We start from the raw sequence: 12,998 nt of genomic DNA on the forward strand, positions 1-12,998 counted from the left end.
CTGCTTCTTAGCGATCTTAAGCAGCTCGCAAACTCTCCTCATTAGCTGCGACACGAAGTTCGTTCCCCGATCTGTCAAGAGTTGCCTCGGGGGTCCATGTCGGAGCACGATCTGTTCGACAAATGCTCTTGCAACCGTGTCTGCCTTCTGATCTGGGAGTGCTACCGCTTCCGCGTATTTTGAAAGGTGGTCGACAAATACTAAAATGTACTTGTTTCCGGAAGTGGTCGTGGGCAATGGGCCCATTATGTCCATACCTGTCCGCTCGAAGGGAGCCGAAACCTCAGGGAACGGCTGAATTGGAGCTGGTCTTCGTCCCTTGGGTGTTTTTCTTTCGAGACAGGAATGACACTTCGCACAGTAGTCTCTAACATCCTGTCGCATGCCACTCCAAAAGTACAAACGCTCCACACGCCTGCGTGTCTTCGCTACGCCAAAATGACCGGCGCATGGCGCATCGTGAAACGCGCGAAGAACCCTTTCTGTCCACGACCGAGGTATGACGACTCTCTCCCAAGCGGTTTTCTCTGGTCTCCCTTTCCTGGTTGGCCTCGTGCGCCGACACAGGGTGCCGTCTTTGTCAATGAAATAACCTAGCTGTTCGGGATGAGACGGTGCGCCCTCTAAGCTTTCGATTATTCGCTTCAGGTCAGGATCTTTGCACTGCTCTGTGCGTAATTCGGCGGGGTCGACTACGGGGACAAACTCTTCTATAGCTGCCACGGCAGCTGTGCGGCTGAGTGCATCAGCATTCAGATGTGTCTTTCCTGACTTGTGCTCAACTTCAAAGCAGTATTCCTGCAGGTGTAGATTCCATCTAGCGAGTCGCGAGCTAGGGTCCCTGACACTCATCACCCATTTCAGAGGATGGCAGTCTGTGACTAGCTTGAATTTGCGGCCGTAAAGGTAGCATCTGAAGTGCTTTACTGCCCAGACAACGGCGAGGCACTCCCTTTCCGTAGCTCCGTACTTTTGCTCTGTGGGGCTCAACTGTCGGCTAGCAAAAGCAACGGGATGTTCTTTGCCCTCGATAACCTGAGATAGCACGGCACCAACTGCGAACTTTGACGCATCTGTGGCCATAACGAAGGGCAAACTAAAATCCGGGTGGCGTAACAGCGGTGCACTCATTAGCTTCCTTTTCAGGGCCCCAAAAGCATTCTCCGCGTTTTCGTCCCAACGAAAGGCGACATTTTTGGCTGTTAAGGCGGTGAGCGGCTTAGCGAGCTTGGCGAACTCCTCTATGTGCCTTCGGTAGTAACCGATCAGGCCGAGAAACTGCCGGACCTGGCGGACGCTAGTCGGGGATGGAAAATCCGAGACACACCTTAGTTTCTCAGGGTCCGGTCGCACGCCGTCAGCTGAAACAACGTGCCCGAGGTATTTCACCTCGTTTTTGAGGAATTGGCACTTAGAGGGCTTCAGTTTGAGACCCGCTGCTCTTAGTCGCACCAAAACCTGCTCAATATCGCGCAAATGGTTATCAAAACTGCCACTGTATATGATAACGTCATCCATATACACGAAGCACAGCCTCCCCAGAAGACCTGCCAGGATAACATCAGCGGTTCTCTGCCAGACAGCAGGGCTGTTGGCCAGACCCATCGGCATTCTTTTCCATTCATAGTGCCCTGAGGGCGTGTTGAATGCCGTTTTCTCGGCATCTGCCGGATCCATTGCTATCTGCCAGAATCCCGCCGCCATGTCCACTACCGTGAAGTACCTGGCAGAGCCCAGCTGAGAAAGCGTCTCCTGTATATTGGGGATGGGGTATGGATCGATGCGAGTTACGGCATTTAGTTTGCGGTAGTCCACTACCAATCGATACGAGCCATCTGGCTTTTCCACCAATAGTGCTGGTGCTCCCCAGGGTGACTTTGAGTGTTCGACAATGCCGCGATCAATCAGGTCCTGCACCTGCCGCTCCATCTCCTCACGTTGGGAGTAAGGAATCCTGTACGCACGCTGGTAAACGGGCGATGAAGTGCCGGTTTCTATCCTGTGCTTTATAACGCCACAGCAGCCCAAATCCAGGTTGGACGCGGCAAATACCTCCGAGTAGTCGTTCAGCAAACCAGCCAGAGCCTCCCTCTCCCTGGATTTTACGTGAGAAAGATCGAACGACACCTTTGGAGCAGCCGAAGGACTAGCATGCTCTACAGTTGCGAGTACCGTATCGGTGGGCTCACGTTGCTCTATCGCAGAGGTGAAGAAAGCCAATGTTTTGTTCTTGGGAAGGCTCAGTGGCTGCTGGCTACAGTTAACCACCCGTAGGGGCACTCTGTGGGCGTCATTAACTGTCACGAGGCACGCGGCTGCCTTCAGGCCATTGCTGAGAGAGTCGACCGGCTCAAGCACTCCCACGGCGCCGCTCTCTACATCTGAAGGCACAAACGCGTACAAAATGTGCTCCGACCAAGGAAGGACGACCGCCTCCTCGACCAGCCGGACGGCAACCCGCGAATATACCTTCTCCAATGATCCCACTGTTTGACGGGTGTCAATATCGGTAATGCGAATCTCAGCCCCTCTCCTGTTCAAAAACGGAACTTTTGAGCCGCCCGCATTAACCTCTTCCTCAGAGAATGAGACTACTACCTTCCCTTTTCTCAAAAAATCCTGCCCTAATATACCTGACACTCCGTTTGGCAGAGACACCGTGTCCGGGCATACGTAGCAGGGGTGCTCCAATGCAATTCCGCCGAGAGAGAAGTGTAACCGGTAGAGTCCACTTATGCCAAGAGGATCCCCCGTTATGCCTACAAATTTGGTTGCCATACCACCAGACGCTTCCAACACCTCGCGGTCCCCCTTCCTTCGAAGCGTGTTAGAACTGCTCTCCTTAAGCAATGTCACCTTTGACCCCGTATCTATCAACAATTCCATACAACAACCATTTAACTTGCAACGCACAACAGGGCATGCCTCGTCGGCCACACAAACTACCACCACCTCATCATCTACTGCTCCCTCCCCACGCTCCTCAGGCTGGGGAGGACTAACTAGTTTTTTGACTCGGTATCTGGAGCCCCGCTGTAGGCTTGCTTAGGGCGTGTCTCGCCTGCTTCTCTTTGTGGCTCCCCACGGCGCACGTTTTGGCAGAACCTGGCGATGTGTCCGCGACCCTGGCAAGCGAAGCATACGATTTCTTCAAAATCTCGCATACCGCGCCTGTAGCTTTGTGGCGGTCTCCGGTTTCCAGCGAATGGGCGCTGTTGAGCGCGCGCTTCAACCTGGCATTCTACCTGCTGAGATAGCAGCTGTTCTAAGCGATCTAACCGCTCTGTCAAGAGAGCAACCTCAGGGTTGAGCACCGCTCTCTCTATGACGCGTACTCTCGCTGCGGCTGTCGTTAACGCCTCATTTTGTTCCTCATTCAATGCGGCCTCCACGGCTTGGTCGAAATTGCTCGGCTTGCGCGAGAGCACGAACCGGCGCACGGGGTCTTGCAGACCAGCCACGAACAAAGCGGTCATTTCCTCTTTAAGTATATCCTCCGCGTATTTCTTCTTAAGCTGGTCTCCTTCCTCCTCCCTGCTTAACGTATCGCGCGCTAATCGCTGAAGCCGCGACGCAAACGTTCGCACGTCCTCCCCTACCATCTGTCCGGCGTCACGGAACCTTTGTACTCGCACGTGACGTGGTTCAGTGTCAAAATGCTCAAACGCGAGCTTCTTAAATTTCGCAAATGATTTTGTGGATTTTACTTTTTCGTCTCGCCATGCAAAATCATGAGCAGCTCCTGCCATCTTACACCTCGCCATTCCCAGCATTTGAGCATCGGACCATCCCCCCATTTTCCCAATCTCTTCTAGCATGGAAAAGAAATCGCAGATTGGAACCCCTGTCTTATCTCCCGTAAACGTCGGAATGACGCTTCCTAATGCCAGCATGCTTTCTCCGAGCGACGGCTGTGGAGTGGGAGCTCCCTCAGATACAGTCATTTTTTTTTTCAAGCCCTCCAGTGCCTCAAGCCTCTCAAATGGGGGTAAAAGTCCCACAATCAGTCCCGTGATTCCCTTTTGATTACAATTTTGAAGTCATGAATGTCACAGCATTCAGAGGACATTTGCTTTTGAGACCCCACTTCTGACACCAGTGTGATGACCCCCATAATGCGCAGGTCCACACGGGACGGAGAGGCAAAGAGACACCGTATGGCTCAGTTTAAACAAACAGGTATATTCAATAATTACACATGATTAAGATTATACATCAGAGGCTGGGGCGTCCGAGCTTACGTGCCGACGACTTCATGGGGGCGATGGAGTGGCTCCGGAGTTGGGCTCGAGCGGTTGCTGGCAGAAGCTGCACGCCGACGGGCTTCGGCGCTGAAGGCCCTCTTGGCGAACGATGTCGTCCTGAGCGTGCTTGCAGTAGAATTTCGATAGTCGTCCGTTTCTTCGAGGATGGTTCACAAACCCTTCCTCTAGTGTCGTTCGGCTTGGAAGATGAACAGGAGGCGAGCTTGTAGATGATGACAGCAGAACATAATTTTACAACATACATATACAGAGAGTTAAACTGGAAAAAGCAGAACTGAATTTACAAAAGAACAAACTTTGCACTACTTTACTCATCGACCGGGCAGGTTAGTGCCTAAGTAGCATCACATTACATGCTAAGCATGGAGCCCCAGCTCAGACTGGACTGCATCCGTTTACATGTGCTTTTAAGCACTTGATTAACAAAGGACTAAGGGCGGTCATTTCCAGTGGCCCGCCCAAAGCATCAATTCTCCAATCCAAAATAACATGCGAGATGGGGACCACCCCTTTGGGTTGGGCTTAGCCTCGAACCCAGAGTCTGTTAACAATACAAACTAAATAAACAACAAAAACGCCACCACTCTCTCTCAAGTGAGAGTATACACAGGCTCTCTCTTCGGAGCTAATTCACTAGCGCCTGTCTTTCCACATTCTTGGCGAGTACTGCCTGTCCGCCATGACAGGTGTCCGTCGCGGCCCTTCTGGGAAGCTGTGGGTGCCTTCCCGGCGATAGCCCACGACAAAGAAGGGGGGGGGGGAGGGAAAGAATGTCGTCTTCGCGGTTTCGCATAGCGTCGGCTGTGGTACGGCGCGCTCTGGCCCGCTGACAGCTCCCTTGTCCTGGAATGTAACCGGAAATTGGGGAGGATAAAGCCTGTTTCCCCGGGGCGGCGGCGGGACCGGTTTTTCTGGTCGTCACTCAAAGAGCATGGCTGGGTAATTGATGATGCCGCTGTCACGGGTCTCCGTCTACGCCGCGCCGTCGAACGTGGATCCTCGTAGCACACACGGAATGTCACACAGCCCAACTGGATACATGCTTCGCAAGCCTTGCTCTTTGTTTCCGGAATCCCTTTTGGCCTTGTTAGCGTTAAACTTTGTCACACGACCAGGAAAGTAGCATGCGCGGAGCACAATGCTGCATGGCCTTTATCGCGTTAATGAACGAACTGTGTTTGATTACGCTTTACAATCTGTGCTCACTCACCGCGGTGGCTGAGTGGTTATGGCGCTCGGCTGCTGGGCCGAAAAACGCGGGTTCGATCCCGGCCGCGGCGGTCGAATTTCAATGGAGGCGAAATTCTAGAGGCCCGTGTACTGCGCGATGTCAGTGCACGTTAAACAACCCCAGGTGGTTGAAATTTCCGGAGCGCATCACTACGGCACCTCTCATGGCCTGAGTCGCTTTGGGACGTTAAACCCCCATAAATTAAACCTTCCCCTCAGTATGCAGAGATGCTGCGTCCCAACGGCGGTCTCTGTCTTTCTGCATTCGCGAAGGCTTCAGGCCCCCGACCCTCAAGGCTTTGCTTGGTTCGCCCCTGTGTGTTCCCCTTTCTTGCTCACGTTGTTGTGTGTGCAAAATTTCCATCCATTGTGACTTTCCTCCGCTGCTGCGGACCTGCCGAAGGCGCTCTCAGTCAGGCCTCAAATACATGACGTGCAAGTGGCTTTCTGTAGTCTCTGCTGGCGGCGCTGTCGTCGTTACCTATCTGAGCTGCGGTTTCCAGTACTGACGTGTGCTCTGCCACACACACAAAAAAAACTTTTGTTTTAGAACCGAGATAGCCACCGTGCTAAAGCCTCCTCTGTTCCTGTTTCTTTTATCAGATCGTGTCTATGAAATGCGTATTTCTACATCCTGCACGCAAAGCACTTGCCGCGTATACTTAGCTCATCTATAATTACAGAAATCAACTCGCTGTTTACTGTTTTATTCATTTATACAAATACCTGCAGCGTCACTAGGTCGTTATTGCATGCAGGGGAGAGGGTGATGCATTTTGAAAATCCGTCCGCTCGAAAACAACTTGTTCTATGAGAAAGCACACAAAAAAAAAAACAAGCTAGGAAGAGAACAACAACGATGATGGGATATTGAACGGCAGCATCACGAAATTGATTTTTGTTTTATGATCAGTAAGGCTTTCTTGCCTCTCCTATTATATATATATATATATATATATATATATATATATATATATATATATATATATATATATATATATTTTAAAACCATGCAGTCTATAACCTATTTTTTCCGCTTACATGTGCGGCCAATCCCCCTTGTGGGTGTGTGCCATTCTCAAAGTTCAACACAACAACAACAGCAAGGACTGTAACAAATGCATTGCCGTCACAGTTTAAAAATTTCACGCATAGGAAAAGCATTCATTATTATACTTTCAATTCCATTATTGCAAAATATTTTCGAGCATCAGGACGTCGCCGCCAGTAACGAAGAATCCTCCACAATGAGTACGTGCCATTTTTCCTTCTTCAACGACGTCGACAACACCCCCCCCCCCCCCCCCCCATGAATGTGGAAGCTGAAAGAAGAGGAAAAGAAGGGAGAGAGTCCGAGCGCTCGCACACGACGGCGGTGGTTGTGGCGGCGTAAATATGGCGCACGGCTACTACCTGGGCTACCTGCGCACCTCCGGCGGCCAGCTGAAGATGTTCGAGGTGATCGTGGGGCTGGTGCAGCTCTTCTACCTCATGGCGGTCAACTACGACCGCAACCACGACTGGTACGTGCTACGCATGGACCTGCTCATCATGCTCATGGGCACCTTCACGGGCGTCTTCGCGGCCTCCTTCCTGTTGCTCACCGTGCTGCTGGGGTCCACGGAGGTAGTCCATGCACGTATATCATTACGATACAGGGCGTAGGCAGGACGTCAGGGGCGTGGTGATGATGGACTGGGACGTCACGGGCAACAGGTTCATGGACCGTGATGTCATGGGCACCGTGAGGACGGGCCGTGCCTCCGCATAACGTACTGATGGAACGTGATATCATTGATAACGTACTGATGGAACTTGACGTCACTGGTAACACGATGATGAATCGCGACGTGACAGATGCCATAATGATGGACTTGTGTCGTCACGAGCACCGTGATGGTGGACTGTCACGTCACGGGTAACATGTTGGATAGTGACGTCATAGGGAACGTGATGGTGGCCACCATGATAATGGACAGCGCTGTCACGAGCGCCATGATGATGGACTGTGACGTCATAGTCACGACACGTCACAGTCCACATGACACAATGGTGTTGGGCCATGCTGTTACAAGCATTATGATGATGTACCGGGCGGCGACGGCCACCATGTTGATGGACTGCTCAGTCAGGAGCATGAGGATGGTAAACTGTGACGTCACGGGCAACATGATGATGAACCACACTTAGCTTTCACATTGCACGCCGTAGCAGAAGATGATAAACCCTGGTACGGCGAGACGGCGTAGTACTGTAGACTTTCACCGTACCGTGGTACTGGGTCCGCCACTGTGGCGGCCGCTATGACGTTAGATCAAGGTGTCTTACGCGATGTGCTATATTACTTCGCGTATCCTGTTTTACGTCGCCTCCGCTGCGCTTGTGGACTCGTTTTCCAACCGACGTTCTCGCAGCTTTGGCTGCAAGACCTCTTTGATTCGTATACTTTAGCTTATCGATGAATCGGAGGACACCTTTGTATATTAACGGTTCGTTTAAACAGACAAAATATTTTGGTCGTTACGATAGTTAGCCTATAGCACCTTGGGACATAACCCTGTTGCATCACAGGAGTTCTTGTAATAACGACTACATATTATGCAGTAGTAGTAATTAACCGTTGAAAAATATCTGCTGAGCTTTTTTGGGGTGGATTTAGCGCCTGACGGCGACTTCTAGTGAAAAAAAGAAAGGACAGGGTGCAGTGCTCGTCCTATATCAGTACAGGAAGAGGAAACGTGAACCAGCTAGCCAATCTGCAAGCGTTATTGAGCGACTGAGTGTGTCCGTAAATTAGGCAGAACACCTTCTGTAGCGACAATGTTCACGTTATAATGCATGGCTGCTGAAGTTGCTGGAGCCGTGTCTACGCCGCGACGACAAGGGACGAGCCCAGGCGGAACGCTAAATACAATGAATCCTCAGCATTCTACACGATAGCAAGGCGGGCGAGTTGGTGATACATATTTAAAAAATAAAAGCGCGGAAAACGGGGACTTCAAGGGTAGAAAACGCAGGACAAGCTCTGACTCACATCTAAAGTTTAATCACAGCAAACAGGCAAATATAAGCGAACAGGCAACAACCAAACAATAAAACCACAAGGCACGTGCACTATGCTGGGTCAAGATAGGCAACCTCACGGTCACGCAGGACAGCAAACCATCCCTGCTCCTGCGTGACAGTGAGGTTGCCTATCTTGACCCAGCATAGTGCACGTGCCTTGTGGTTTTATTGTTTGGTTGCTGCCTGTTCGCTTATATTTGCCCGTTTGCTGTGATTAAACTTTCGTTGAGAGTCAGCGCTTGTCCTGCGTTTTCTGCCCTTGAAGTCCCAGTTTTCCGCGCTTTTATTTTTTAAATCAGCATTCTAGGCATTAAAATTTTCACCCCGCGGAAACTGCCGAGGCGCTGAATGAAAACACGCGCCGCAGAAACTTCTGGCCCCTTCGCCAGGTGCCGTTCTCCCTGCTCTACCGGCTCCTGTACCTGTCCCTGTGCGTGGTGATGATCCCGGCGACGGCCGTGTTCCTCAAGGAGACCAGCATCCACGGCTCGAGGCGCGAGCTCATCGTGTCCGGCGTCACGTCAGTATGCTTCTGCATCGGCCTGCTGGCCAACTTCGTGCTCGCCTACCGGCCGACCATCTTCGAGACCAAGGTCTCCGAGAGAGTTCCCAAGCAGCCGCCGCCGCCGCCCCCCAGCGAAGGCGCCCAATGAGCGAGACCAGCGCCACCTAGCTTGTATCCTCCGCGTACAGTGCTCCATTTCGATGGCGGTGTGGCGTTGTCTGGCCACGAAGCGCCAATTGAAAATGTTCCATTTCAGTTACTGTGTTCGTATCCTGTGCTTAACGTTACAATATCTATCTTTGATACCTTCAATAAATAATTCGGCGCGGGTATGTGGTTCGGCTTAATTGAAGCAACTATAGCGATTGTCTAGGAACGTGACACACTTCACTAGGGTTGGGCTTGAATTCGCCGCGGTAGCGTAGTGGCGAAGGCGTTCTGCTGCTGAACTCGAGGTCGTGGGTTAGAATCCCGACCGCAGGTTCTATACCACGACCTCGCGAATATGCATAAACGCCCATGCGCAGCGTGACGTTAGTGCATGAACTCCAGGTGGCCGAAATTGAATCGGAGCCCTTCGCTTCGGCGTCTGCCATATCCCAGATGCAGCTAGGGAGTTTTACCCTAGGTATCATATCTCAAAGTACTCTACTATTCCTACCGCAGTGGTGGCCTAGGGGTTTGAGCATCCGCCTCGCATGCGGGAGGTGCGGGGCTTGATCCCCAGTACTGCCGGGCACCCACCGGTGCTACAATGGATACAAGCTTTCCCCTGGTATGGTGCTCAGCTTATTTAGGGTGAAATGCTTAGGAAATGGGTCTTCGACCCCACTTTGTGAAGTCGGAACTACATTGTGCCATGACACTCTTTGGCCATAGATGCCCTTGCGCCATAAAAAAATCCATAACTATACTATACCGTGCCGTATCGTATTGTACCATACCACACTGTGCCATGCCATATCATGCCGTAACGTAACGTAATGTACCGCACCATACCATAATATACCATATCGTATCGTACCTTACAGTACCATACCATTCCTTTCCATACAGTACCGTAGCACACCGTGGCTTACCGCAGCTTACCGTACCGTATAATACACCAACCATACCAGCAGCGCGTAGTGCAAGGAAGCCTTTTAACCTTTCCGCGGCACTATTGTTCACATATATTTTCTTGGTCACCGGTTCCTCCTCTCTTCCCGCCATCGATGATAGGTGATAGTCCTGGAAGCTGCATAGGCGTCTATACTACGCAGCTCATGCGACGCGTGCAGTCTTCGCCTTATCGTTCGCAGCAGTGGAGCCTCTTGTCTTCGTTGAAGATATTGTAAGGGAAGACTTCAAGGGAGACGTTTATTCCAGCCCGCTGGCAAAGCCCGCTGGAAAATACGCTCCTGAACGTGCTCTCTTTTCCCTTCTTTCAGGGGAACCGGCCAATGATGGCACTTTGCTTTCACTGACGTACGAGTGATCTTAATTGAGAAAGGAACAAGCTTAACGAAACGCCTCCGGGCCGTTAAATTTTTGCTCTCTGTCATAATTAGTGGCGACCTTGCTGATGTTTAAAAAAAACAGTCGCTGTTGTGAGCAAAGTTTATTCCAAGGACACAAGTGCAAATAACCGACATGTGAGGCGACCAACGCGACATTCGTGCAGCATACTCCGTGAAGCCGTTATACTGCTATCATCTCACCTAACGGGGTTCCTCGAGCGACCATCTGTTTGAGTGGTGTTAGAGCAGTGCGACATAACAGCACGTGGCATGCAAAATGACCGAACGTTGCAGTCATGTAAAAGCTGGTTTTGCTGCTTCTGATTCTTCGAATTTTAGAGCGCACCTCTTAAGCGCCCGTTCTTGGGTCCAGCCGCGTCGCCGCCGTCACTGTAACGGAGCCGGACCATAAGTAAGAAAACATTGCCGCGACGCCGCGGGTTCGAATCCCAGTCGTGACTGAGATTCGAACCCGCGGTGTCGCGAACAGTATTATAGCATTAGGCTATCGCCGCTGTCGATCATGCGTCGTGTTAAACTGAAACACATTCTCGCGTGCTGTGCATTGCACTTCGTCGTCTTCATCAACTAATACATCACTTACGAAATAATATGGTCGCCAGACGTGCCGACGATGCAGCAAAGCAAATCAAAGAGCCTACATCGCCTGATACACCGACAGAGCTGCGCTCAAATTTCGCGTTAGGAAGAAGCGTAATAGTCTCCTTAGAATTTTTCAGAAAAGAGTGAACTTCAGTTCTTCCACATCTAGCTTGAAACCTTTGTATGTGTGTGCTCACAGCACATCCCTTTACTGCTTGCCCTGTTTCGAGACAGCGTGTGAATCTATTGCTCTTTGTCACATGCACATGTATACCTGCAGTCTTAATGTGAACATGGTTTTAGGCCCGTGCGCTCGGACTTTGTAATCGGCACTGAAAAAAAAAAATTGAGGTTGGTTACGAGTTTGTAACGCGAATGTGTAAGCGTTTTCTGTGGTGTGAAATCAGAAAATTTAATAAACCCTCCACGGTGCCTCAGTGGTTAGGGCGCTCGGCTACTGATCCGGAGTTCCCGGGCTCGAACCCGACCTCGGCGGCTGCGTTCTTATGGAGGCAAAACGCTAATGCGCCCGTGTGCTGTGCGATGCCAGTGCACGTTAAAGTCCTCACGTGGTCTAAATTATTCCGGAGCCCTCCACTACGACACCTCTCTCTTCCTTTCTTCTTTCACTCCCTCCCTTATGCCCTCCATTACGGCGCGGTTCAGGTGTCCAACGATATATGAGACAGATACTGCGCCATTTCCTTTCCCCAAAAAGCAATTATTATTATTATTATTATTATTATTATTATTATTATTATTATTGCCAACCCTGCCGTTGTCTGGTGTTAGCTGAGCGTTTCTTTTATACCCTTGCTCCCTGACCTGTTTTAAAGGTCTCGCAATATTTCCTTCTCCTAACAAGCATATTTCGGAGCGATGCTTACCTCGGGTGGCCGCCAGCAGTAAAATAAAGACCAAACAAAAGAAGCAGGCACGGCTAACAAGAGCCATTTTTTTTTGTCTTAATTCGTTTCCCGCACGGAAGGGCGGAAGCGGACGCTCGGGTGGTCGTCTGTCCGTCCGTCGTTTTCCTGATGGGTGAATGATACGCCCGCCACCGCCGTTTTGTTCCGAACCCAAGCACTCTCACTTGCCGTCGCTTTCTAACTCCGCAAGCGATGTTATAGCAGCCGCAAGCGGGCCGGTGCATATACTCAGCGCACGACGCCTGCGTCTCCCCCTCCCAACACCGACAGCACACGTCACCTCACCGATCCCTTTGCGCTCTCGAGGTACATGCACGTAGGGCATATATAGCGTACATTGCGAGGAGGCAGAAGCTGCCGGAGTCGAGACGAGCAGTCGGTCGGTCGGTTCAAAGGGCCCCGCCGAATCGTCCGGGAAGACGACGGGCGTATAACAACATCCACCCGTTTTTTTCCGCTGGCTTCCGGTTATGGTTAGTTCGAAGATGCGCCGGTACAGCGGGGACCGTTTGACCTGAAAGCGAGGGACCGTGCGCACGGATCGGGAGAGGTCGGAGGCAGTAAGGGCGACGAAAAGAAAAAGAAATGAAATTTCACAAGAAAGCGAGGAGAAAGACAAGTTAACGGCGGAATATATATATATATATATATATATATATATATATATATATATATATATATATATATATATATATATATATATATATATATATATATATATATATATATATATACGAACAAGCTTCACCTCACGCGCCGCCGTCGCTCCCCCCCCCCCCCCCCCCCCCCTTTCCATTTCTCTTTTCGTCGTCTTTGTGAAGCACACCGCGCCGTCCGGCGGTGTGGGCCGTTTATTTTTAAAAACCAACTCCCTTTCGATGCCCACGAAACTTGTAGGTGG

At 50.9% G+C, this 12,998-nt stretch overlaps 1 protein-coding gene across 1 annotated transcript; it reads left to right on the forward strand.

The window, feature by feature from the left end:
• Positions 1 to 6,851: 6,851 nt before the first annotated feature.
• Positions 6,852 to 9,251, forward strand: LOC144110746 (uncharacterized). Its single transcript, XM_077643819.1, has 2 exons — positions 6,852 to 7,121; positions 8,951 to 9,251. The coding sequence occupies exons 1-2, from the start codon at positions 6,891 to 6,893 to the stop codon at positions 9,212 to 9,214; spliced, it is 495 nt and encodes a 164-aa protein (XP_077499945.1). The 5' UTR covers positions 6,852 to 6,890; the 3' UTR covers positions 9,215 to 9,251.
• The last annotated feature ends 3,747 nt before the right edge of the window (positions 9,252 to 12,998 follow it).

The sequence above is a fragment of the Amblyomma americanum genome, chromosome 11 (genome assembly GCF_052857255.1).
Source record: "Amblyomma americanum isolate KBUSLIRL-KWMA chromosome 11, ASM5285725v1, whole genome shotgun sequence".
Classification (NCBI taxonomy): Eukaryota; Metazoa; Arthropoda; class Arachnida; order Ixodida; family Ixodidae; genus Amblyomma; species Amblyomma americanum.